This window comes from Phacochoerus africanus, chromosome 8 (genome assembly GCF_016906955.1).
Source record: "Phacochoerus africanus isolate WHEZ1 chromosome 8, ROS_Pafr_v1, whole genome shotgun sequence".
NCBI classification, from domain to species: Eukaryota; Metazoa; Chordata; class Mammalia; order Artiodactyla; family Suidae; genus Phacochoerus; species Phacochoerus africanus.
The window spans coordinates 70,894,547-70,917,228 of NC_062551.1; the positions used below are offsets into that span (position 1 = coordinate 70,894,547).

The 22,682-nt window shown below is 56.5% G+C and overlaps 2 protein-coding genes across 7 annotated transcripts in view; both read right to left on the bottom strand.

Annotated features, from left to right (window-relative positions):
* Positions 1-9,945, bottom strand: part of MASP2 (MBL associated serine protease 2) — a 19,476-nt gene extending 9,531 nt beyond the window's left edge. The window contains exons 1-5 of one of the 6 annotated variants that reach the window (XM_047791759.1): positions 9,218-9,945; positions 8,901-9,078; positions 7,558-7,689; positions 5,092-5,288; positions 4,861-5,008 (exon numbers count right to left, since the gene is read on the bottom strand). In XM_047791759.1, coding sequence (XP_047647715.1) covers positions 4,861-5,008; positions 5,092-5,288; positions 7,558-7,689; positions 8,901-9,078; positions 9,218-9,532 — 970 coding nt within the window. In that variant the 5' untranslated portion in view covers positions 9,533-9,945. Of the gene's footprint in view, positions 1-4,860; positions 5,009-5,091; positions 5,289-5,335; positions 6,224-6,823; positions 6,951-7,557; positions 7,690-8,900; positions 9,079-9,217 lie in introns of those variants that run through there. The other 5 variants (XM_047791761.1, XM_047791764.1, XM_047791765.1 and 2 more) reach the window with 5 other exon arrangements.
* Positions 9,946-16,466: 6,521 nt separating this feature from the next.
* On the bottom strand, positions 16,467-20,446 carry SRM (spermidine synthase). The gene is made up of 8 exons (XM_047792205.1): positions 20,196-20,446; positions 19,494-19,614; positions 18,983-19,075; positions 17,831-17,984; positions 17,221-17,304; positions 16,993-17,138; positions 16,791-16,913; positions 16,467-16,689 (listed from the first exon to the last, which is right to left on the bottom strand). Exons 1-8 carry the CDS (start codon positions 20,360-20,362, stop codon positions 16,669-16,671), a joined length of 909 nt encoding a protein of 302 aa, XP_047648161.1. The 5' UTR covers positions 20,363-20,446; the 3' UTR covers positions 16,467-16,668.
* Between the last annotated feature and the right edge of the window lie 2,236 nt (positions 20,447-22,682).

The following is a 22,682-nucleotide window of genomic DNA, read 5'->3' on the forward strand; positions in this document are numbered from 1 at the left end:
GTGTGCACCATGCCAGGAGCCTCACTCACAGTGCTGTAAACTGGGGGAGTGTAGCCTGGGGGGGACGAGGGTTTCAGCCAAGGAAAGCCTGTTTCCGAGTGGGGAATCCGAGAGTGAGGAGGTTGCTTGCTCACCTTCAAGGGCTGGTGTGAGGACAGAATGTGAACACAGAGGAAAGTGCTTTGCTAAAAGGCATTTTGTTTTTTCTGGCTGTACCCCCCACAGCTGCCACCTAGGCCACCAGCTTGCGCAATGCCAGGTCCTTAACCCACTGCTGCCGGTCCAGGGGTCAAACCCACACCACCACAGAGACAATGCCAGATCCTTAACCTGCTAAGCCATAGTGGGAACTCCTAAAAGGCACTCGTTTTCTTCTCTCTCTCTCTCTTTTTTTTTCCTGCAGCATATGGAAGCACCCTGGTTAGGGGTAAATCCTACACCACAACTTGCACCAAAGCCAGATCCCTAACCCACAGATTGAGGCCAGGGATCAAACCCACATCCTCACCGACACTATGGCAGGTTCTTAACCCACTGAGCCACAACAGGAACTCCTAAAAGGCACTTTCTTAGAGGGGTTTGGGGCTAACCCTCAGCCATCGGAGATCCAGTCCAGACGGGCACTCGGGAAGCCTTGAGCCTCCTCCCTGGTGAGCACGGGGCTCAGGACTGACTTCCACTTTGGCCCCCAAGTCCTGGCCTGTTGTCACCCTGAGGTCATCCATCCCCCAAGGCCACCGCTCAGCACACACAGGTCATATGCTGAGTCCCTAAAAAGACAAAAAATTGCTTCCTCCACAGGATCTGTGTGTCCTGGGCTGACTGCCTGCCCCCAGCAGCCTCAACGTCTCCCCACAAGGAACCCATCTCCAGGGACACCCCAGGGGGCCCCCGCCAGGCCCTGCTTCCTTCACACACATCTCCAGGCTCTGTCCCCAGGCCCTTCCCACACACCAGCCTGGCAAGCCTGCCTCCTCCCTCTGGCTCACACGGAAAGGAGCACTTCAGTTTTAGCAGTTTTCTTACTTGGGCCCCAGGAATACGGAAGCCTTTCAAAATGAACAGGAGGCAAATGAAATGCTCCCAAGGTGCTGGCCTCACCCTCTGACCCCGCACTCCTGACTTAATCTTCTCTAATCCAGCTTCCTCATTTTTATTTTATTTTTTGGTCTTTTTAGGGCCACACCCGGGGTACATGGCAGTTCCCAGGCTAGGAGTCGAATCAGAGCTGTAGCTGCCGGCCTCCACCACAGCCACAGCAACGCAGATCTGAGTTGCATCCACAACCTACACCACAGCTCCCGGCAACACCGGATCCTTAACCCACTGATCGAGGCCAGGGACTGAACCTGTGTCCTCATGGATGCCAGCAGGGTTCGTTCCTGCTGCGCCATGACGGGAACTGCTCCGATTTCCTCACTCTTGAAAGTACTCCCAGTGCCTCCTCCACGCACAAGCCGTGCTCCGGCTTTTCCTGCGTGAAGCCCCGAGGACCCACCTTCCTAAGCTGTTCATGGGATGGCTGGGACCTTAAGTCTCAGAAAAGTGATGTAAGAGGTTCGATGTCACGTGCCCAGGAAGGACACAAGCTGGGCAGCTGACCCGGCTCTGGCTCTGAGCCCGGCTCGGGGCCTTGGCTGTTCTGCTGTCTCTAGTTACTGCCTCCCCAGCTCAGTGACTCTGTCCTTCCAAAGACGACCTGAGAGACCCGTTGGCTGAGAGTGCGGAGAGGGACAGACACGGCCAGAGGTCGGTGCCGGGAAGGTGGGGTATGGAGCTTGTGAGTAAGGAGGCAGCACCAGTGGAGAGCCCTAGGCTGAGGGCTACTTGCCAGGGTTTGAGGGTCCGTCGTGAGGAAGAGGCGGAGGCAGCCCAGAAGGGCAGCGAGGAAAGCCCCAGCTCAGATGCCCCGTCCAGGCCTCCAGGTCCGGAGCCAGCGCATCACAGCCTCAACAGCCCCACGCCCAGAAAGGTGGAGCCTCTGGGCTTTGGCACATGCCCTTCCCTTGCGCTTAGGACACCCTTCCACCTTCCTCCAATACCTACTCATCCTTCAAATCCAGTCTCTAGCATTTCCCGTCCCAGGATATGTTCCTTAGCTTGTAGCCCCTGCCTGGGCCGGTCCCCTCTCTGGACTCTGGACTCTGGACTCTCACATGCCTGCTTGGCTGTGCTTGTCACAGGGCTGTGGTCACTTTGCTGTAGCCAGACTGAGGGCAGAGGCATGAAGTATTTGCCACACAGAGCCTGGGGTACATCCGTAGGATGGAAGGATGGAAGGGTGGGAGGGGAGGGCGGCAGGATATGGCACTCCACTCCAAAATATGCCTCTTTGGCATAAGGATGATACTTGCCCCTCAGTATCTGCGGGGGACTGGTTCCAGGTGCCCCATGAATGCCCGAATCTGCAGATGCTCAAGTCCTTTATATAAAACCGCAGAGTGTCAGTTGTCTGTATCCGCGGAAGTGGGAGGCCAACTGTATTTTGAGCTATTTTGTGAAAGAGCAGACGCCAGAGAAACTCTGAAAACAGTGTAAAAATTACCCTAAGGGTAATTTACATTTACAAAGGAAATCTCCGTTTGTTAAGAGCGTCTCCAGCTCCGTACCAGGAGAAGGGTGACTACATCAGAAGAAACCCCTACAAGGAGAAGGCGGGGTCTTCAATCCGCACAACAAACCTGACTCTTGTTCACCGCACTTTCCCGGCCACCCCCCACACCTGTCCCCGTTCTCTCTTTGGTCTTTAGCTAAAGATGGCATCAAGGACTGGGATCCAAGCCACCCCTGAGACATCGTCATTTCCCCTTGGGTTACCCCCATGTCCACATGAGACAGACGTGTTCATAAATTTCTGTTTGTTTTTCTGGTAAATCTGTCTTGTTCGCAGCCAAGAATTTGGGAGGGCAGAGGGAAACTTATTTTTTCCTCCTTTACAGATGGAAGGAGGGGTGGGTGGATGGATGGATGGAGGGGAGGGAGAGAGAAGGAGGGGTGGTTGGTTGGAGGGTGAGGGAGGGGGTGCATGCACGGATGGATGGCATTTGCCATAGGGCACCGCTGCCTCGCCATGAAACCCTGGACAGGACTGGGGCTCCTGGGCACAAGAGCCTTCGCGTCCCCCCCGTTCTCATGTTTAGGAAATAGGCCTCCTTTAGCCTCCATGACCTTCCCTGAGTTGCAAAGGGCAGGATCAGACAGTGGCTAATCAGGGAAGGGAGGGATGCAGAGACCAGGGAGGGGCAGTCCGGAGAGAACCGTGCAGCCTTGGGGCAGGGTCCTGGTTCCTGGACCTATACGTTAACAATATCTGGAGAACTAAAACCCCAACAAAGGAAAGATACGAAGCATTCTTCATTCCAGAAAGAAGGACCACCAGAACCAGTGCCTGGGGCCACTAAACATCAACTTTGAAGTTACAAGCTTGCCTCTACCCTGATCCTTATCTGCGACGCTAGTGTGCGCTCCCAACTGTAAAGCCATTTCCTATTCTCTCCAGAAAGAGGGAATAGTCTTTATGGCATCAGCCTGCTGTGGCCTCTTCTGTGTGGCAAAGCAATAAAGCTTTTTCTTCCTCACCCAAAAGTGTCTCCACATTTCTCTTTGCCATCGGTGGACAGAGGCCGAGCAGCAACAACAGGCCACCCCACTCAAACCTGATCTGGGGGTTCCCGTTGTGGCTCGTGGGTTAAGAACCTGACTAGTATCCTTGAGGGTGCAGGTTCAATCCCTGGCCTCACGCAGTGGGTTAAGGATCTGGTGTTGCTGCAAGCAGTGCTGTAGGCTGCAGACGGGCTCGGATCCCGCATTGCTGTGGCTGTGGTGTAGTCCAGCAGCTGTAGCTCTGATTTGACCCCTAGCCTGGGAACCTCCATATGCCATGGGTGAAGCGTGGAAAAAAACAAGAACACAAACCTGGTTTTTTTTCTGATAAGAGTTCAGGACACACTATCTCAAAGTATGGCACCTTTTACAGCAGAAATTGACAGAACATTATAAATCAACTACAATTATTTTTTTTTAATTTAAAAAAAAGGAAAAAGGAAAAAAAAAAGCCACCTTGGCCTGTTGAATATTTTAAGCTGAGAGAGTTTAAGGAACTGGCAGAAGCAGGACGGTCACTCCAATGCCCCCTGCCCCCTTCATCCCTGCACTGGTGTCTTCCATGTCCCCAGAGGGAGGCTTATCACCAAAGACAAAGGGATGCCCAGAAGAATCCTAACAAACAGGCCTTGCTGAGTTTCCCTGGCTCCTTCCCCCCGCTCCGCTCACATTCCTCGGCCGTCCTGACCCCCTGCCCCGGCTCCTCAGCAAGCCCAGCCCCAAAGCACACAGGTCGAGCTGTTTCTCTCTGCGGCTTCCTTTCCTTATGACGGCTTCTGTGCCACTTAAAACTGACATGACATAAACACACGGTCGGTCGGAGTTCCCATCGTGGCTCAGTGGTTAATGAACCCAACTGGTATCCATGAGGACACAGGTTTGATCCCTGACCTTGCTCAGTGGGTTAAGGATCAGCATTGCAGGGAGCTGTGGTGTGGGTCACAGATGGGTCTCAGATCTGGTGTTGCTGTGGCTGTGGTGGAGGTCAGCGGCTACAGCTCCGATTGGACCCCTAGCCTGGGAACTTCCATATGCTGTGGGTGTGGCCCTAAAAAGTCAAACAAACAAAAAAAAAGTACAATTTTTTTTTCCTGTTAACCCGCCTGTCAATTTATCTTTCAGACCCAGCCAGGGACACAGAGTTAAGGAAAACTCTTCCCTCCTCTAACCTCCCAGCCCTGGCCAGGAAGAGTTCTCTCCCTCCTGTGTGGCTTCTGGAAACTTCAACAAGAGCTTCCTGGTGAATCTGGCCCTCACCTGTGCTGCTGTAGCGGATCCTCCAGCCCGTGTGCTCCCCCGACTGATCAGTGACAAAGGTGACAGTCACGGTGCTGCTCTTGGTTTCAATCCTGGGGGGCAGCGTCTTCCCACAGAATGGGCCGTATTTCTCTTTGTCTGTCTGGATCTGAAAGCACAGAGTCGACACCTCGGGACCTGCTGAGCCGGCTGAGCCGCCGCCCCTGCCCAGCCCCGCCCCGGGAGCCGGACCTCGAGGGAGTCATAGGGGCACTGGGTCTCGGGGTGCGACTCCACGTCGAAAGATTCCACGAAGTCCAGGCTTACGCTGAACCCCTCCTCCAGGCGGATGCTGTAGGTGCAGCTGGAGAGTTTGGGGTACGGCTGCGGGTATTCCGGGCTGCTGAGCACCCCAGACCAGGCAGTGAAGACCTGGCCTGAGCACAGGGCTAGGGACGGGGCAGGGACAGGTGGGGTGAGCGGGGCGCAGGCCCACCTGGCAGCCTCGTGCGCCAGCCCCAGGGGCACCTCCCAAGACCAGACGGCCCCCCAGTGGCCGAAGGGACGATGTAGGGAGGGGGGGTTCTCTGGCTTCCTGACTTCAGCCGAAATAGGCGACACTGGATGTACCTTCTCCAGGGGCCCCACTCTCACCAGCCCCAGGGAGGCTGGGGGGCTCCTGCTGAGGCTCCTGGTGGGGGGACCCTGGGCCAGAGCCACAACTCCAGAGCTGAGGGGAGTGACAGACCAGACATCAGGATGGGCCCGAGGAAGGAGGCAAGGGACTTTCCAAGTTGCCCAGAGGGGGGACATCAGGGGCATCTCCTTGGGCTGCCCCCCCCACCCCCGATCCAGCAACACCCAAATCCATCCACCGTGGGCCCCCACCCACCCACACCCAGGCCTGGCCAGCCCAGCCCCCCAGGCTGCTCTAGGGACAGTCAGGAAGGGCCTCCCCTTGTCCATCTCCCCTGGGTCTCATTCGTGGTAGGGGCCGCCCCCAGTCCTGCAGGTGCCAGAGGGGTCCCTGCACCGCCTTTCTTCTTCCTCGTGGCTGCGCCCCATGGGGCAGGAGCAGGAACCCCGGATGTGGGGGACCGGATGCACATCGACGAGTCGGTGATCCTCCCTGGACCCTCTGCTCGAGCAGGCCCCCCCAGCCCGGCACACACAGGACCTGAGCTGCCCTCTGAACAGGACGTGGGCCAAGGATGCTCTGAGCTCAGCCCTTGGCAGAGGAAGAGCAAGAGCCCGGCCCCTGCAGTGAACTCTGCCCCTCCCTGGGCCTCAGCACCCCATCTTCAAAATGAGGCTGGGAGAAGGTCCCCCTACAGTGCAACAGGATTGGTGGCATCCTGGGAGCGCTGGGACGCGGTCTTTTGGTTTTTAATTTTTAGGGCCACACTTGCGGCATATGGAAGCTCCCAGGCTAGGGATCGAATTGGAGCTACAGCCTCTAGACTACACCCCAGCCACAGCAACTCGGGATCTGAGCCGCGTCTGTGACATGCACCACAGCTCAGGGCAATGCTGGATCCTTAACCCACTGAGCGAGGCCAGGGATCGAACCCGTGTCCTCATGGATACTAGTCAGGCTCATGGATACTAGTCAGGCTCACTACCCCTGAGGCACAACAGGAACTTCCTTTCTGGGGGGCATTTAGGAGCAGGATGCCTGTTCGGTCCTTGGCCCAGCACAGTGGGTTAAGGATCCAGAGTTGCTGCACCCATGGCCTATGTGGCTGCAGTTCGGCTCTGATCCCTGACCGGGGAGCTCCATAGGCTGGGGACAGTGAGACAAGAAAAGAAAAAAAAAAATGAGGCTGGGGGCAGAGCAAGCCCTTCTGGCAAAGAAGTCTGTGCCATGGAGGGGACCCCCACAGACTAGGGCTCATGAGGCTCAAAGAGGGTAGGAGAGAAGGGGGGCCACAGTGCACCCCACTGCCCCCCCCACCGGCCCCCACCCAGAGACTCGCAGCAGGTGGAGGTAGAGTCGGGTTTATTGTTAGGTCCGTGGGTGGGGGCAGGGGGGCTCAGGGGGCAGGGGGGCTCAGGTGGCAGCAGTCTCCCTGACACAGCCTGGTGCTGGAGGGGAGGCTAGTGGCTTTGCTCTGGAAGAGAGAACAGACAGGGAGACACGGGAGAGGCCCTGAGCAGGGGGAGGCAGGGCCAGCGCCAAGGGCTGGGGCCACTCACTCCCGGGGCACCAGCTGGCCTCCCACCCAGGCCCTCGGCAGGGACGCAGAGGCAGATCCAGGCTGTGAGGCCGAGGGGGTGGGCCTGCTGGGAGCCCAACTGGCAGCTGGGAGCAGACCCTGCCCGCCCCCCGAAAGTTCACAGAGGAAAGCCTGTGGGGCCAGGCCCCCCCTCCTCCATCCTGGAGCCCCCAGAGAGGGCAAGCCCTGCCTGGCCAGCTACCCCAAGGAAGGCCTAACACACACTCACCAAGCCAAGGAGCTGGAGAGAAGCAGGAGGGAGGAGGAGGGCGAGGAAGTGGGGGACACGGATGGGGGGTGGGCAGTGAGAGGGGACAGAGGGTCCCAGAAGGGGCCACCATCCAGGATATGTGTCCAGTGGGCTGAGGCCAGCAGTCCCTGCAGTCACTTGGGCAGAGTAGCCATGGCCTTGAGGAGCCAGCTGCAGAGGTGGGGGTGGGGCTGGGCCAGGCACGGGGTCCCTCCACTCCCCCTGCCCCTCCCCGGGGCAGCATCGGCTCACCTGAGCAGGCGCGCTTGTTCCTGTGAAGGACATAGCCTGCCCGGCAGGAGCAGTAGAAGCCGCCCAGGTGGTTGTGGCAGTGGTGGTCACAGGCAGGGGCCTCTCCTGGGGGAACCTGGCACTCGTCGATGTCTAGGGAGCGGCAGCCAGGCGGGCAGTGAGCAGGGCAGGTGTGACAGCGCGAGCCTGGGCTCGGCTCAGGGCCTCCAGCCTCGTGGCTGACCCCAGAAGGGCTGGGGGTCACTGCCACCTCCCTGAAAAACTTGGAGGGGGACATAAATACACCCCCCCTTTTTTTTCTTTTGCTTTTTAGGCCGCCCCCACAGCATATGGAAGTTTCCATGCTAGGGGTTCGAATTGGACCCACAGCTTCAGGCTTACAATACAGGCACAGCAACACTGGATCTGAACCACATCTGCGACCTACACTGGATTCTTACCCCCCTGAGCAAGGCCAGGGATGGATCCCACATCCTCATGGATACCATTCGGGTTCTTAAGCTGCTGAGCCATAACCGGAATGCCTACCACCCTTTTCAAACCAAAGGCGGGATGGAGTTCCCGTTGTGGCACAGCGGAAACAAATCTGACTGGGAACCATGAGGTTTTGGGTTCGATCCCTGGCCTCGCTCAGTGGGTTAAGGATCCTGCATTGCCGTGAGCTGTGGTGTAGGTCGCAGACACAGCTAGGATCTGGCATGGCTGTGGCTGTGTTGTAGGCTGGCAGCTGTAGCTCCGATTAGACCCCTAGCCTAGGAACCTCCATATGCTGCGGATACAGCCCTAAAAAGACAAAAGACAAACAAACAAACAAACAAACAAAAAAACAACCAAAGGCAGGTTAAGTGTCCTGCTCAAAGTGGCCAGGCTAGTGAAGGGGGGAGGCAGCAAGGAACCCAGTGGGTGGGCCTTGATCCAAGTTTCACTGAACTTGTGCAGCAGCCTCAGAAGGAGCACAGGGAGGTTGAGCCACTTGCCCAATGCCACACAGCAAGTCCCTGCAGGAGCCAGAATCTGAAATCAAGTATCAGACTGAAAGCGCACAAGCAGAAGCCTGTAGAGCGTCACTTTCCTGTCTGTGAAGGGGCTCCCTGGCCCTTGGGTCACAGGGGCCTGGGAGGATGTCCCTGGCTTGGCACCTGCCACAGAATGGGGTTCGGTCTAGAGCAGAGGGCATGGTTCTCCCTGATATTTGCGTTGCAGTGATGCTGTCAGACCAGGTGCGGACCCCTGTCCCGCTGGGGTGGCCAGAATCCAGCCGGCGGGAGAGGGGGCGACCGGAGGGGGGGCCGGCCCGGCCCAAGCCAGAATTCCCGCCCCCCCGTGGGCTCCTCTGGGCTCACCCTCCGCTGAGTAGAAGGCCTCGAAGCCCGTGAACGGCTTCTCATTGGAGTAGTCGGAGCGGAAGGTGACGTCCAGGCTGGAGCCGTCGGAGTAGAAGCTGTCATTGCCGGGCGCCCGCTCCGTATCCGTGCTCTCCTGGCCACACAGAGTGGCCAGCACCTTGGTCCCGGAGCTCAGCTGCGGGGTCGGGGATCACGGGCCGGGAAGGCGAGACCTGAGGCCGGCCGGCTCTCCCTCCCTCCGAGGCCAGGCCCGGCCCCCGGGCATCCCCGTCCCCCAGTCCGAGTGTCCAGCCCACCCACCCGCCCGCAGGCACCTTGACAAAGTCGTACTCGCAGAGGTAGGAGGGCTCCAGGTGGAAGTGGGTGAAGTAGAGGCGCAGGCGGTAGCCAGGGGGTGCCGTCAGGGTCCAGCGCTGCTCCTGGTTGTTGGCATACTTTTCGGGGAAGCCAGGGGATGCCAGGCGCCCGAACACAGGCTTGGGCCACTGTGGGCCTGAGGGTGTGGCTGCCAAGCCCGCCAGCAGGCCCAGGAGGACCAGCAGCCCAGGGCCACGAAGGGTAGGGCGGTGAGGCCCATTCGCAGCCCTCACCCCTGCCAGGGAGGCTCTGGGGGCTCCTACCCGCCTCATGGTGAGCCGTCTTGCGGCTGCCGTGGGTCTGGAGCCTCAGGGCGCCTCACCTTTGATCTGTTTGCTCATCCCCGCCCCCGCCTCCCTGTCCCGGCTTCTGGGAAGACCCGTGACTCCCGCCCGGCCAGACTTCCAGGCACGGAGGAGAGGACGCTCCAGGAGCCAGAGGCTGAACTGGATGACAGCCAGCCCTGGCAACAAATCCTGCCTCTGTCCCTCACCCCTAACCTCTGTGGTTCCCCGCAGTGCATGACTTCGGAGGTCAGCTGGGGACTCTGTGACAATGACCTCAATGATGACGGCTTCTAGGTGAAGATGGGGGAGTGCAGGCATGTAGCTACCCTTCCCTCCTGAAACCCTACTATGAGATTAAAAGGGAAGTTTTAAAAACGGGAGCCCAGAGTTCCCTTGTGGCGCAGCGGGTTAAGGATCCCGCATTGACACTGCAATGGCCAGAGTCGCTGCTGTGGCATGGGTTTGATCCCTGTCCCAGGAACCTCCACATGCCTCAGGAGACACCAAAATAAATACATAGGAGTTCCCATTGTGGCTCAGTGGGTTAAGAACTTGACATAGTGTCCGTGAGGATGTGGGTTTGATTCCTGGCCTCACTCAGTGGGTTAAGGATCTGGCATTACCACAAGCTGTGGTGTCGGTCACAGACGTGGCTCAGATCCTGCGTTGCTGTGGCTGTGGTGTAGGATGGCAGTTGCAGGTCCGATCTGACCTCTAGCCTGGGAACTTCCATGTGCTGAGGGTGCAGCCCTAGAAAGACAAAAAAAATTTTAAAAATAAATAAAAATGAAAAATCCCCACGACAATGGACAATGAGGAATCTGAGAGAGCGGGCAGCAACAACATTTTGGAAGCTGGAAAGACAGATGGCCAGGTGGAAGTAACTCCCCCGGGAAGTTGGCAGCGGAATCAGGAATCGGGGGTACCAAGTCCCTCTGGATGCGTGGCAGAATCTTGCCAATCCGTTTCCCATTCCCCAGCCCCAGCAGAAACTTGGAGACTCATTCTCTCTCTTTTTTTTTTTTTTCGTCTTTTTGCTATGTCTTTGGGCCGCTCCCGCGGCATATGGAGGTTCCCAGGCTAGGGGTCGAATTGGAGCTGTAGCTGCCAGCCTACGCCAGAGCCACAGCAACGTGGGATCTGAGCCGCATCTGCAACCTATACCACAGCTCACAGCAATGCCGGATCGTTAACCCACTGAGCAAGGGCAGGGACCAAACCCGAAACCTCATGGTTCCTAGTCAGATTCATTAACCACTGTGCCAAGACGAGAACTCCTGGAGACTCATTCTCAATGGGAGTACAGGAGAGTCCCAGGCCCAGCTGAGCAGACAGACCAGGCTTCCTCCAACTCAACTCCTAGAACCTGGCAGCCTCCCAGCTTCTCCCCTCTCCCCAGGAAATGTGACCCATCCAGGAAGAAGGACCTTAAGTTGATGACTTTGGTAAGGTTCTATAAGCAAACAGCTCAGCCGCACCACCCACAGTGACAAAATCAGCCGATAAGCACCCCCAGCACGTGCCCAGAGCTTCCAATGACCTTTTCAGCCCCAACCTTAACATAGGAGCAGAATATGCAAGGATTACTGAGAAAGACCAAACAAGGAGTTCCCGTCGTGGCTCAGTGGTTAACGAATCCGACTAGGAACCATGAGGTTTCAGGTTCGATCCTTGGCCTTGCTCAGTGGGTTAAGGATCCAGCGCTGCCATGAGGTGTGGTGTAGGTTGCAGACGCGGCTCGGATCCCACGTTGCTGTGGCTGTGGTGTAGGCCAGCAGCTACAGCTCAGATTCCACCCCTGGCCTGGGAACCTCCACATGCTGCGGGAGCAGCCCAAGAAACAGCGGGAAAAAAAAAAAGACCAAACAAAACTTGACCCACCAAAAAAATGCAGGAAAAATCCGTGAGCAGAAAATGTCTAAAACTAAAAGAAGTGATCATTAATATCTTCAAAGAAAAAAGGCCAGAAGAGAAGCAAGCCCAGGGGGCAGGGAGTGGGATGGAGGGGAGTCTGGGCTTGGTAGATGCAAATTATTACACTTGGATGGATGAGCAAAGGGTCCTACTCTACAGCACAGGGAACTGTGTCCAAACTCTTGGGTTAGAACACGATGGAAGGTAGTATGAAAAAAAAAAAAAGAATGAAGAATGTATATATGCGCATAACTGGGTCTATTTACTGTAGAGCAGAAATTGAAGGAACAGGAGTTCCCGTCATAGCTCAGTGGCTAACGAACCTGACTAGCACCAATGAGGACTCGGGTTTGATCCCTGGTCTTGCTCAGTGGGTCACAGGATCTGGTGTGGCCATGAGCTGTGGCATAGGTTGCTGACACAGCTTGGATCCCTTGTTGCTGCAGCTATGGCGTAGGCTGGTGGCTATAGCTCCGATTGATTCCACAACCTAGCCTGGGAACCTCCATATGCCTGTCAGGATCAGCCCTAAAAAGACCCCCACCCCCCAAAAAAGTTTGGGGAAATAAAAATATGATAGCAATGAAAAATTCAATAAAATCTTTGGAAGATAAAATTGAAAAAAATCTTCCAGAATATAGAGTAACAAAAGAGATGAAAACTAGTAAAGATAAGAAGTCCTATACAGGGTTCAGATCCCACTCCTGGCACCAAAAAATAAAAATAAAAACAAAAACAAACAAACAAGTCCTATACAGTATGTCAAAGACTCAATACTAGAAATTCCAGAAAAAGACAACAAACAGAAGAAATTATTTTTAAAAGTAATACAAGGGAAATTTCCTGAACTGAAGAGAACAGTTTTCCAATTAAAAGGGACTCTAGGGAGTTCCCGTCGTGGCGCAGTGGTTAACGAATCCGACTAGGAACCATGAGGTTATGGGTTCGGTCCCTGCCCTTGCTCAGTGGGTTAACGATCCGGCGTTGCTGTGAGCTGTGGTGTAGGTTGCAGACGCGGCTCGGATCCCGCATTGCTGTGGTTCTGGCGTAGGCCGGTGGCTGCAGCTCCGATTAGACCCCTAGCCTGGGAACCTCCATATGCCGCGGGAGCAGCCCAAGAAATAGCAACAACAACAACAACAATAACAACAACAAAAGACAAAAAAAAAAAAAAAAAAAAAGGGACTCTAGTGGAGTTCCCATCATGGCACAAATCTGACTAGCATCTATGAGGACCCAGGTTTGATCACTGGCCTCACTTGGTGGCTTAAGGATCATGTTACCGTGGAGCTGTGGTATAGGTCACAGGCACAGCTTGGATCCCGTGTTGCTGTGGCCGTGGTGTAGGCCAGCAGCTGTAGCTCCAGTTTGACCCCCACCCTGGGAACCTCCATATGCTGCAGGTGTGGCCCTAAAAAGACCGAAAAAGAAAAATTTGGAACTCTCAAAATAACACTGGAAACTAGAAGCCAGGCTCCAATAAGTCCCACCCTGGGTGTTCACAACCTCACGTATGGCTCTCTTCCAGATGGAAGAGGGCCCATGGATGAGACACGGCTGAAACGGCGTGTTGTGTGTGACAGGCCATACAAGACACTGCTGTGCCCCTGGCTCTCAGATCACTTTGGGTGAGGACACTCCATGTCTCTGGAGAGGGCCACATGGGGAGGGACCGAGGCCTCCTGACATCTTCCAGTGTCATTTGCTACTCATGTGACTGAATTGTCGCAGAGACTAAGGCGACCTTGAAGCTCCAGTTAAGGCTTCAGGTGACTGCAGCCCTAGCGACAGCTTTGCTGCGACCTCAGGAGTAACTAAACCAACCAGCTGAATCACTCCCAAATTCCGGGCTCCCAGAAAAGATATGCTTATTGTTTCAATGTGCTACATTTGGGGTTATTATTCTTTTTGGTTTTTAGGGTCACACCTGTGGCATGCAGAGGTTCCCAGGCTAGGGGTTGAATCAGAGCTGCAGCTGCTGGCCTCTACCACAGCCACAGCCATGCCAGATCCTGAATCCACTGAGCAAGGCCAGGGATGGAACCTGCATCTTCATGGATCTAATCAGGTTCGTTACTGCTCAGCCCCAATGGGAACTCCCGGGCTTAATTTTAAACAGCCATAGATAACTAATAACGGTGGAAAAGAGCAAACCTCCAAATGTTGAAAGATCATTTCCGACATTCTTCTAGTCACCCATCAATTAAGCATGAAGGTGGAATAAAGACATTTCTATGTACATCAGATTTTTAAAAAACTTTCATCCTTGTCCCTTTTCTCAGAAAACTCCTCTAGGATATGCTCCACCAAAACAAGGGAGTAAACCAAGAAACTGGAAGATATGGGGTCCGAGAGATATAAGGGTCCCGACAGTTCCGTCTGGGGCGGTCAGGAGGCTATTAATGGGTTCTTTAGGAAGATGAAAATGATAGGACACCTGTAGAGCCCAAAATCCTTAAAGACATTTTTTTTCAGTAGTTATTTTTCCTAAGTGAGTGTTATTTACAGTATGGTACAACTCATAATGAAGAAATGCATGTTAATACTTCGTATCACTGAACATTCCAGCAAATATGAACGTGAATTAGAAATTACAATGAGACTAAGTAAATTACTTAGACTCTCACAACAAAAAAAAATTGATGAGTGTATTGACCAGAACCTCAGAAGTGTTGGGTCCAAAGATCCCGAGTTTTAGCAGGTTGGTAAAAAGTTTGGGGCTAAATTAGTGATCAACATATTAAAAATTAAGTAAATTTTTAAAAAGCCCCCAGGGAGAACAAGAAGCTATCCCGGAAATTTTAAAAAGTTATGATTTTTAAAACCATAACTCAGCTCGTCTCAGCTGCCACCGGCATTTGCATAGTGGAAACTGGTGCAAATACTGACTGCTGAGCCAACCACGACTGTTCCGTGTGATGGAGGGCAGGGCAGCAAAGAGCCAAAGCCTCATCTTCCCAGTGGAAAAGCAACAGACTCCAGCTAAAACTGACAAGTCATGAAATGCAGGAATACAAGCATATTAGAGACTTGACAGTAAATACCAAAATAATCAGCTAACAGAGGCACACAGACTGCCTCCAGGGAGAAAAATGGGGCAGCGGGGGGTGGGGGGTGCTGCTCTTTATCTTCTAACAATCCACGTGTGAACTATTTTGAGTCCTGAAACCAGGGGCGGGACACTTGAACACCTGAACTTCACCACTCCAGAAAGGATTTTTACTCTCCCTGCTGCAGGCACAGCCTGTTCATGACCTTCCGCTTCAGTGGATCTGTCTGTCTACATCACATCCACCCAGATGTGGGGTCCAGGGCCTGTCCTCCACCCCCTCCTCCAGGTGGGTCCCTGTGCACAGATGTTGGGGAAGCAGTGGGGTGTACTGCAGACTCCGACTTTCCAGGCCAGGCATCCTTACAGGCACCTCTGCCACCTGCACCCTCCCCTCTTCCTCTGCAGTCCTAGCCCGATAAATGAACCTGACTTCCACCAGCTCAGTGAGCACCGCGGGACACGGGTGATCTCATTTCACACCCGGGGTAACTCAGTCAGGATTGAGTGGCTCAGTCCACGTGACCCAGGCCTGGAGACCCACCTTCACTCCCTGGGTGTCCTCGGAGAGATGTTCCCAGGGCCTGGTCAGAAGATGGGCCGTGGGCAGGGCTGCTGAGTGGAGGTCTTGGCCCGCGCCCCTCCTGGGAGCCCCAGGATGCAGAGGCAGACCAAGCAAGGTGGCTCCTGGGAAGCCAGCCTAGCACAGCCCCGGGCAGGTGGAGTGACTAGTGCTTCCTTGGGGATCTTTGTCAAGTTTAGCTTCCTTGGCCTGGAATTTGCCTTGCAGCCCAGACAAGCCCTGACTCCACCCAGCCTCCTTAGGAGCAGCAGGACCCTGGGGCAGAAGGGGGAGGCCTGCTCGGGGTCTGACCAGGGAGGAATATTGAAAGGTGCTCAGTGCAGTGGCTTGATGAGGGCAGAGCAGCCAAAGCCCAGAGTGGACAGGTGACTGGCCTGAGGCCACAGGGGAGCTGGCGACATAGCTGAACCCCTGCCCTCCATCCTCATTTTGACCACAGCCCTGGCCCCTGATAAATGAGGGCTCCAGGGTGGTGGTGCAGGGTAGGGGCGAGGCTGGAGGGGTTATCGAACCACCATCAGGTTGGGGCCACTGCCTTGCCCCGCAGGCTCCCTGCCTCCCAGCTTCCCGGGTGAGCACATCCTCTGGCCAGGCCTCTGCCAAGGGCAGGTGTGGGGTGGGGCTGGTGATGCTAGCATTTCCAAGGAGCAGGGACCTTCCCTGCGAAGTTGGGAGTGGACCAGGGGCCTCGTCTGCTAGTCTGTATCTGGCTGTGGTGGCTCCTGTCCCAGCACCAGAGCCTGGGGTCCTGGCAGCTAGGAGGGCTGGGGTGTCTGTAGGTTCAGCACCTTGGAGAGGGGACAGTGCTGTGCCCAGAGTCACGGTATGGGCCACACACGCTTGCTTTCTCAACTTCTCAAGACTGGGGAGGGGGGAGCTTCTAGGAATTTGCCCGAGGGTACACTCATTGAGGGGGGCAGGCAGAACTTGAACCAGGTCTGAAATCTGAGCCAAGTCAAGGCACCTGATGTGCCGGCCCAACCATGCTCCGGCCAGCTGCCTCTGGGGTGACTGCTAATATCCATCCCAGGATCACCTGGCCCCAAATCTTCTGCAGCCCAGGAGAAAAGAAGGCTCTTTGATTTTGACAACCCCCCAGCCCCAGCCCCATGGGTCTGTCACCACCAACCTCGTATGGGGCTTGGTGAAGCAAGGACCAAGGCAGCTTCTCAGGACTGGGGTCCAGTTTAACAGCTGCTGGGTCTCTGGGGACCACAGAGGTCAAAGACCCAGTGGAAGGTTACACAGGGAGGCAGGCCTGCTCACTCACGCAACAGATACTCAGAGGCCAGCCGACATGGCCAGTGCAGAATCTGCCACACCCAGGAGCCCTACCTGGGGCCACTGGAGTTCCAGGGACACACAATTCGGAATTTTGTTATAAATACACGTGTTTGGTGAGTGAGGGGTGACAGAAGGCGGAGGTGGTACTGTACACAGCTGGCATAGGCTTGAAGGCTGAATGCCACACCGAGAAGGACAGACAGTCCGCCCAGCGTTCTGGGGCCTGTGACACTGGGCTGGTGGGAGGCTCCCCGGCCGAGGTCCTGGGCTCGGCGACAGCGGCACCTGGGCTCAGTCCGCATCATTCAGGGCCTGGCGGGACACAGGGCCTAGTCAGGAGGCTGCTGGGTTGTGTGGGGGCCAAGGTGGCCCCTCAGGGAGCCCTGGGTCCCCCTGCCCCGCCAGCGGCTCACCTTACGGGCAAACTCGGGCAGGACAAAGGCCGCCCGGTGCACGTCCGAGTTGTAGTATCTCAGCTGCCTCTGCTCCACCTGCTTCTGCGTCAGCAGCTGCACGGGCTCCCGAAAGTTGGTGCTCTGGGGACAGAGGGGCTGGTCTCAGGGGAGGGCTCTCCGTGCCCACCCACCCCCACCCCGGGGACAGCCCAGTGCTCACTGGGTTTTTGCTGCAGAGCATGAAGCCGATCTGGCCGCTGGGGTAGGTGGGGATGGTGCAGTAGGCATAGTCCACCACAGGGAAGAGCGACTTGCAGAACTGCCGCATCTCCTTGATGAGGTCTAGGTGCAGCCACTGGCACTCGCCTGGGCATGGGGCAGGAGGCGGCGGCGTTGTCAGCACCCACAGGCCCTTCCCCACCCCCTCCCCCCAAGGGCGGCCCCTCACCCTGGCAGCACAGGATGCCCTCCTCCTTGAGGGCAGTCTTCATGAGCTGGTAGTAGGACTCCTTGAAGAGACTCTCGGCAGGGCCTGCAGGGAGGCGGGGCAATAAGGGACAATGACCACTGACCGGGACTGCCTGAGCCTGGCTTGGGGTGGCGAGGGCCACTGAGACCCTGCCATGCAGAGCACACAGCTGCCAAGGGGCCCAGCTGGAAACTGAACCCGAGTGGCATTCAGAAACCAGCCACCAAGAGGGTGCGGGGATCCACTGCCCCGGTACAAGGGGCTCCACATTTTAACCCCATTCCTGGGGGAGTCTCATCAAAGGAATCGCCACCCTGGGCCTTGGTTTAAGACTAGATCCCCGCGCACACCCTGATGCTGGCCTGTCAAGAGCAGAGAGGAGGCCTAAGAGGAGACTGGGGCCTCCATGGACCAAGGCCAGAGCCCCACTCTCCCCAGCCTCCAGGCCCCCTCCTGTCTGCGGAGCCAGGTTGGAAGGGGAAGGTGCCCTGCTAGTCCCTCTACTCGACAACTCAGGCCTGGGACACACAGGGAGAGGGTGGCCTCCCCACGGGCAGCTGCTAGAGTCTCCCGGCCATCCCTCGCTTACCCATGGGGTCTGAGGAGTCCGTGATGATGACGTCGAAGGCGTCCTGGTTCTGTTTCATGAACTCAAAACCGTCGCCCACATGCAGGGTCAGCTTTGAGCTAGAGTAGCTGACAGCCATGCCTGGCAGGAACTTCTTAGAGACCTGAATGACATCCTGGGGAGGGAACAGGAGGGAACAAGCTGGGCCACGGGGGGTAAGGAGGGTAGGGGCCCTGGAGCCAGAGAGAGTCCAGTGGGACTCTCTCTTACAGCCCCGCCACCTTGGGCAAGCCATTCCTTGGCAGAAGCCCAATTTGCGGTCTGATTCCTTCTCAGCTTCTCGGAAGACTGGCTCGCCTGCAGCTCAGCCCACTCCTCTACCACCCCGTTCCCTCTCCTCAGACCCAATCGCCCCAGCCGAGTGACTTTTTTGCTTTTGTTTTGTTTTTGCTTCGTAGGGCCACAGGTGCGGCATATGGAAGTTCGCAGGCTAGGGGTTAAATTGGAGTTGCAGCTGCCAGCCTACACCACAGCCACTGCAACGCCAGATCCAAGCTCAATCTCATCTACAGCACAGCTCATGGCAATGCTGGATCCTTAACCCACTGAGCAAGGCCAGGGATCAAACCTGCATCCTCATGGATACTAATCAGGTTCTTAACCCACTGAGCCACGAATAAAGGGAACTCCCTTTTTTTTGCTATTTCTGAGGTTTGCAATTCCAGCCTCCACCTGGAGAGCCTTTCCCTGCCTCCACAAGGCCAGCTCCTCCATTCAGGCCTCAGTTCCAACTCACACCCCACCGGCTGGCCTCACTTTTATCCTGAACTTGCGCATAAGCCTTTGGTGTCTCCCAACTAAAATATCAGCTCCAAGAAGGAAGGGGCTGGACAGGCCTACTGACCTGAATCTCGGCACCCAGCTGCTCACTAAAACCTGCTGCTGGGAAGGGCAGCGGCACTAGTGGTTGGAGGCCCCTGGGACTTCTGTGACAAATCAGCTCTTAGTCTGTGCCAGGTGCTTTACTGCCTGGTTTTCCTACTAAATCCTCCCAACATGTTCTTGAGACCAAGAAACAGGCCTAGAAAGGTTAAGCAACTTGCCCAAGGGTAAACAGCCCATTTAGGGCAAACTGAGGCTTGAACCTGCCCCTGCAGGGCCTTAGCCACTCACCTCATCAATCTCGCACTGGACCACGGACTCCACAGCGGGGTGCTTGACCACCTCCCTCAGGACGCCCCCATCCCCGCCCCCGATGATCAGCACCTGGTGGGGGTGGGGGAGGAAGAGTCAGCCAGGAGCAGGGCCCTGGGGACCCGCCCTCTCCAACAGGACTCAGTAGCCTGCCCCCACCCCCACCCCCTCAAACTGCACTGAGCAGAGAGAACCATCTGGAAAGATTTCTCAGTTCCTCCGATCCACAGACCTCATTACTTCACTTTCTGCTCTTAGAAAAGCTTTCTGGCCCCAGGAAAGGGGCACAAAGTGTCCTCTTTTCCTGGAAACTCAGGCCAGGGCTGCTCCTTCCCGTTAGGCCCCCTGTCCTTGCCAGCGCTTTCTCTGACAGCTGTTTGGGAAGCACCTGGGCTGAGCGCTGGGCATATCCGGGGCCCCCAGCACTGTCCAGTGGGGCCCATTCCTGGACTCAGGGCTGGATCTGGGTGGGAGCGGGGGGGGGGGGTACCTTGCGAGGGTTGGGGTGGCTGCAAAGGGGCAGGTTGGCTATCATCTCCTGGTAGGAGAATTCATCTCTCTCGGTGCACTGGATGACGCCGTCCAACACCAGCACGTTGCCGTAGCTCTTACTGCGAGCGAGAGGGAGTGACAGTCAGGGACGTGCGTTCCCTGGGCAGGGGGCAAAGTGCGCCCACTCGCCCTGGGTGAGAAGAATCTCCCCCAACCTGCCAAGGGGCTCCAGGGCTGAGTCCTGGGGGTGACACGTGGCGGGGATCGGCTGGCAGGCCCGCTAGGTGGAGGCTGGACTCGGGGTCCCGGCTCTGACGTGTCCAGGACTGACACGTGGAGCTCGGCGCGTCGGGTGGGCGCAGACTCCAACTCCCTCCTCGCCGAAGAGGACCGCCCGAAACGCCGGCCCCCAGCCCAGGGAGTCTGGATACGGGGTGGGGAGGGGACCGAGGGGAGAGCCGGGCCTAGTTGTCGAGAAGTTCTGACAGTCTTGCGGAGGGAGGAGCTGGGCAGAGACGGCCGGGGGCATCCGGAGGTAAAGGGCGCAAGACAGGGGTCCGACAGGAAGAGGGGCGGGCTGGGCCGAAACCAGGGCGGGAGTCTCGGCGGGCTGCGTGGATACGGGCAGCCAGAGGCCGGCGGTCTGGGCTGAGAGCCACCGCGGGGGCTCGGGGGCGCGGGGCCAGGCCGGCGAGAGTACCTGCGGAAGACGAGGATATCCTGGTACCGCGAGCGTTGATGATGTAGCAGCTGCTCCACCTGAAGAGACAGGGCCTGGCCGGGCCACAGGCTGCACGTCTCGTGGAACCAGCCCTCGCGGATGGCAGCGGGGCCGGGAGCTGCGGGGCCGTCGGGGCCGGGCTCCATGGCGGGCGGGCTGGCGAGCGGGCGGCGCGGGGCGCGAGCCCGGGACTGCAGGCCGCGCGGAGCCGCAGCACAACAGGACCAACTCGGCCCCGCCTCCCGCGCCGCAACCTAACCTGGTTGGGGGGCGGGTCCTGTTGCCAGGGGCGGGCCTCAGGCCCTCCAGTGGTGGCCCCGGCGCGCGTTGGCCCGGAGGCCCCGCCCCCGATGGCGCTCTGAGAGCGCTCATTGGCCACGAGCCCTCAGCTCGGCGCTCAGTGGCTGGGGCGGGCGGTCGGTCGGCGGCAGCAGGGTAGTGCGGTCCGCTTCCAGGGGCCACGTGGGGCCGGGGCCGGGGAGGCACCAACGGGCACCGAGAGGAGCCGAGGGGTGCCGGGCTCTGGAGGAAAAACCTGAGCTGACATCTCAGGCTCTGCGCTGAGTGTCTGGGCGACGGGATGTGCGGACCGCTGGCTTGAACCCTTGGGCTGGAGACGCTGGAGCGGGCGGCTACATTGTCGGGCGAAGAGTTACGTTGTTGCACTGGAGCGATAGAGTAGAATGTATCTCTCACCGCGTTCCCAAATTTGGCTCCGGGTTGGACTTCGGCAGTGTGTGTGGTTTGTCTGGGGCACCAACGAAGGTTTTATTTACTTGAGAAGGACCGTCACAGCCCCACGACTTAAGCCCGATAGAGGCATTTCCCCCCCTAGATTCTCGGATCCGGGAGCGTATGGCTGCTGAATGAGAACGAGTTCTTTTCTAAACGAGTTTCTAAATTTACCAGCAGTGCCCCGGAAGAAGCCAACGCATGCATATTCAGCACCAAAAAGACTGGCACAGTTTTTTTTTTTTTTTTTTTGACAAACTGGGCCTCGTTCCTTGAAGGGTGGGCGGGAATGTGCTTTCTGTTTTTATGAAAATGTCAAGGAACTTCTCTGAATCACATTAGGCATGCTAATTACAAATATTAAATGCTAATTGCTCTGTACACCTAGGTCTTTGCCTGCCAGGGAAGGGAGATGAAACTGGAATAAGCTACTGGTGACATTATGACGGGGGTGTTTTAGGAGTGATGTTTTGCAACCTCCACTTGGAGGTGGGAAGTCCTGTGTCTTAAGCCCAAATGGAAAACACACTAGTGTTTATGAGTTGCTGTAAGCCTCAAGCTTTCCAGCAATAATGAGCCTTAGTTGAGTTTAAGCTCCTGCTAAAGGGGAGGTGAGCCGAGGCAGGAAAAGAATTGCCAGGAGATGGCTCCCACGGAACTGTTACCCAGCCCAGGGTCAGGATCATGCAGCAGATAAGATAGGCAACGAGTGTGTCACTTACTGCCGGTTTGATTGGGTTCAGCCGTATTCCTGGGTTATGGTGTTCACATCACAGCCTGCACAGGGAGACATTTATGCCTTTGAGTTGTGATAGCCTGTTCACTTCTGTGTCCCTGAGCCAAACTGCAAGCTCCATGAGACTGGGGGTGGTGTCTATAGCTGGCAGCACTCGGTTATAGGCTGAGTGAACGTGGGAGGCCAGGGCGCAGTCCAGGCACCCAGTGGAGTCAGCTGGCTTGGCTTTCTTCCAGGTGCTGCACAGCTGAGCCCAGCGGAGGTGGGGTGGGGGGTGGCGTTCCTGGGGCACTGCATGGCACTGGGGGACAGTGGAAGAGCAAAACTATCCCTCCCTCCTGCAGGTTGAACAAAGCTGCTCCAGCATGTGCCTACTCAAATGAAGACAATGAATGACACTCTTGGCTCTCCTGTAGAGGAGGTAAAGCTATGGTCGTGGCCTCAAGCACCAGCGGTAATGGGACCTCTGGGTTAGTGTGTATAGTAGCTCAAACCTTCCAAGTTCAAAGAAGACAAAAGTCCTGCATACATTTCAGGCAAAAAAGAAAGTCCCCAGGTGTACGGGACCACGAGCCCAGAAATGTCACCTTCAGATCACAAGGAGGAAAAACTGTGGTTTTGCCAGAAGTAGCCATCATTACACAGCCCAGTTAAATCTACACCCGGTGTGGAAAATCTGAATGAAGCATCTCCCCGAATTCACACCAATGCGCATTTACGATTCAATTGTAAAGCAATACTGTTCCAGGAGTGCCCGTCGTGGCTCAGGGGAAACAAACCTGACTAGCACCCATGAGGACTCGGGTTCAATCCCTGGCCTCACTCAGTGGGTTAAGGATCCAGTGCTGTCATGAGCTGCAGTGTAGGTCACGGATGTGGCTTGGATCTGGTGTTGCTGTGGCTGTGGTGTAGGCTGGCAGCTGCAACTCTGATTCAGCCCCTAGCCTGGGAACTTCCATATGTCATGGGTGAGGCCCTAAAAAGACAAAAACAAACAG

Coding starts and splice junctions, on each gene's coding strand:
- SRM (XM_047792205.1), bottom strand. CDS start 20,362: ATGGAGCCCGGCCCCGACGGCCCCGCAGCTCCCGGCCCCGCTGCCATC. Junction 19,615..20,195: donor GATATCCTCGTCTTCCGCAG/GTACTCTCGCCG, acceptor TCTCGCTCGCAG/TAAGAGCTACGGCAACGTGC. Junction 17,305..17,830: donor GGACTCCTCAGACCCCATGG/GTAAGCGAGGGA, acceptor GCCTCCCTGCAG/GCCCTGCCGAGAGTCTCTTC.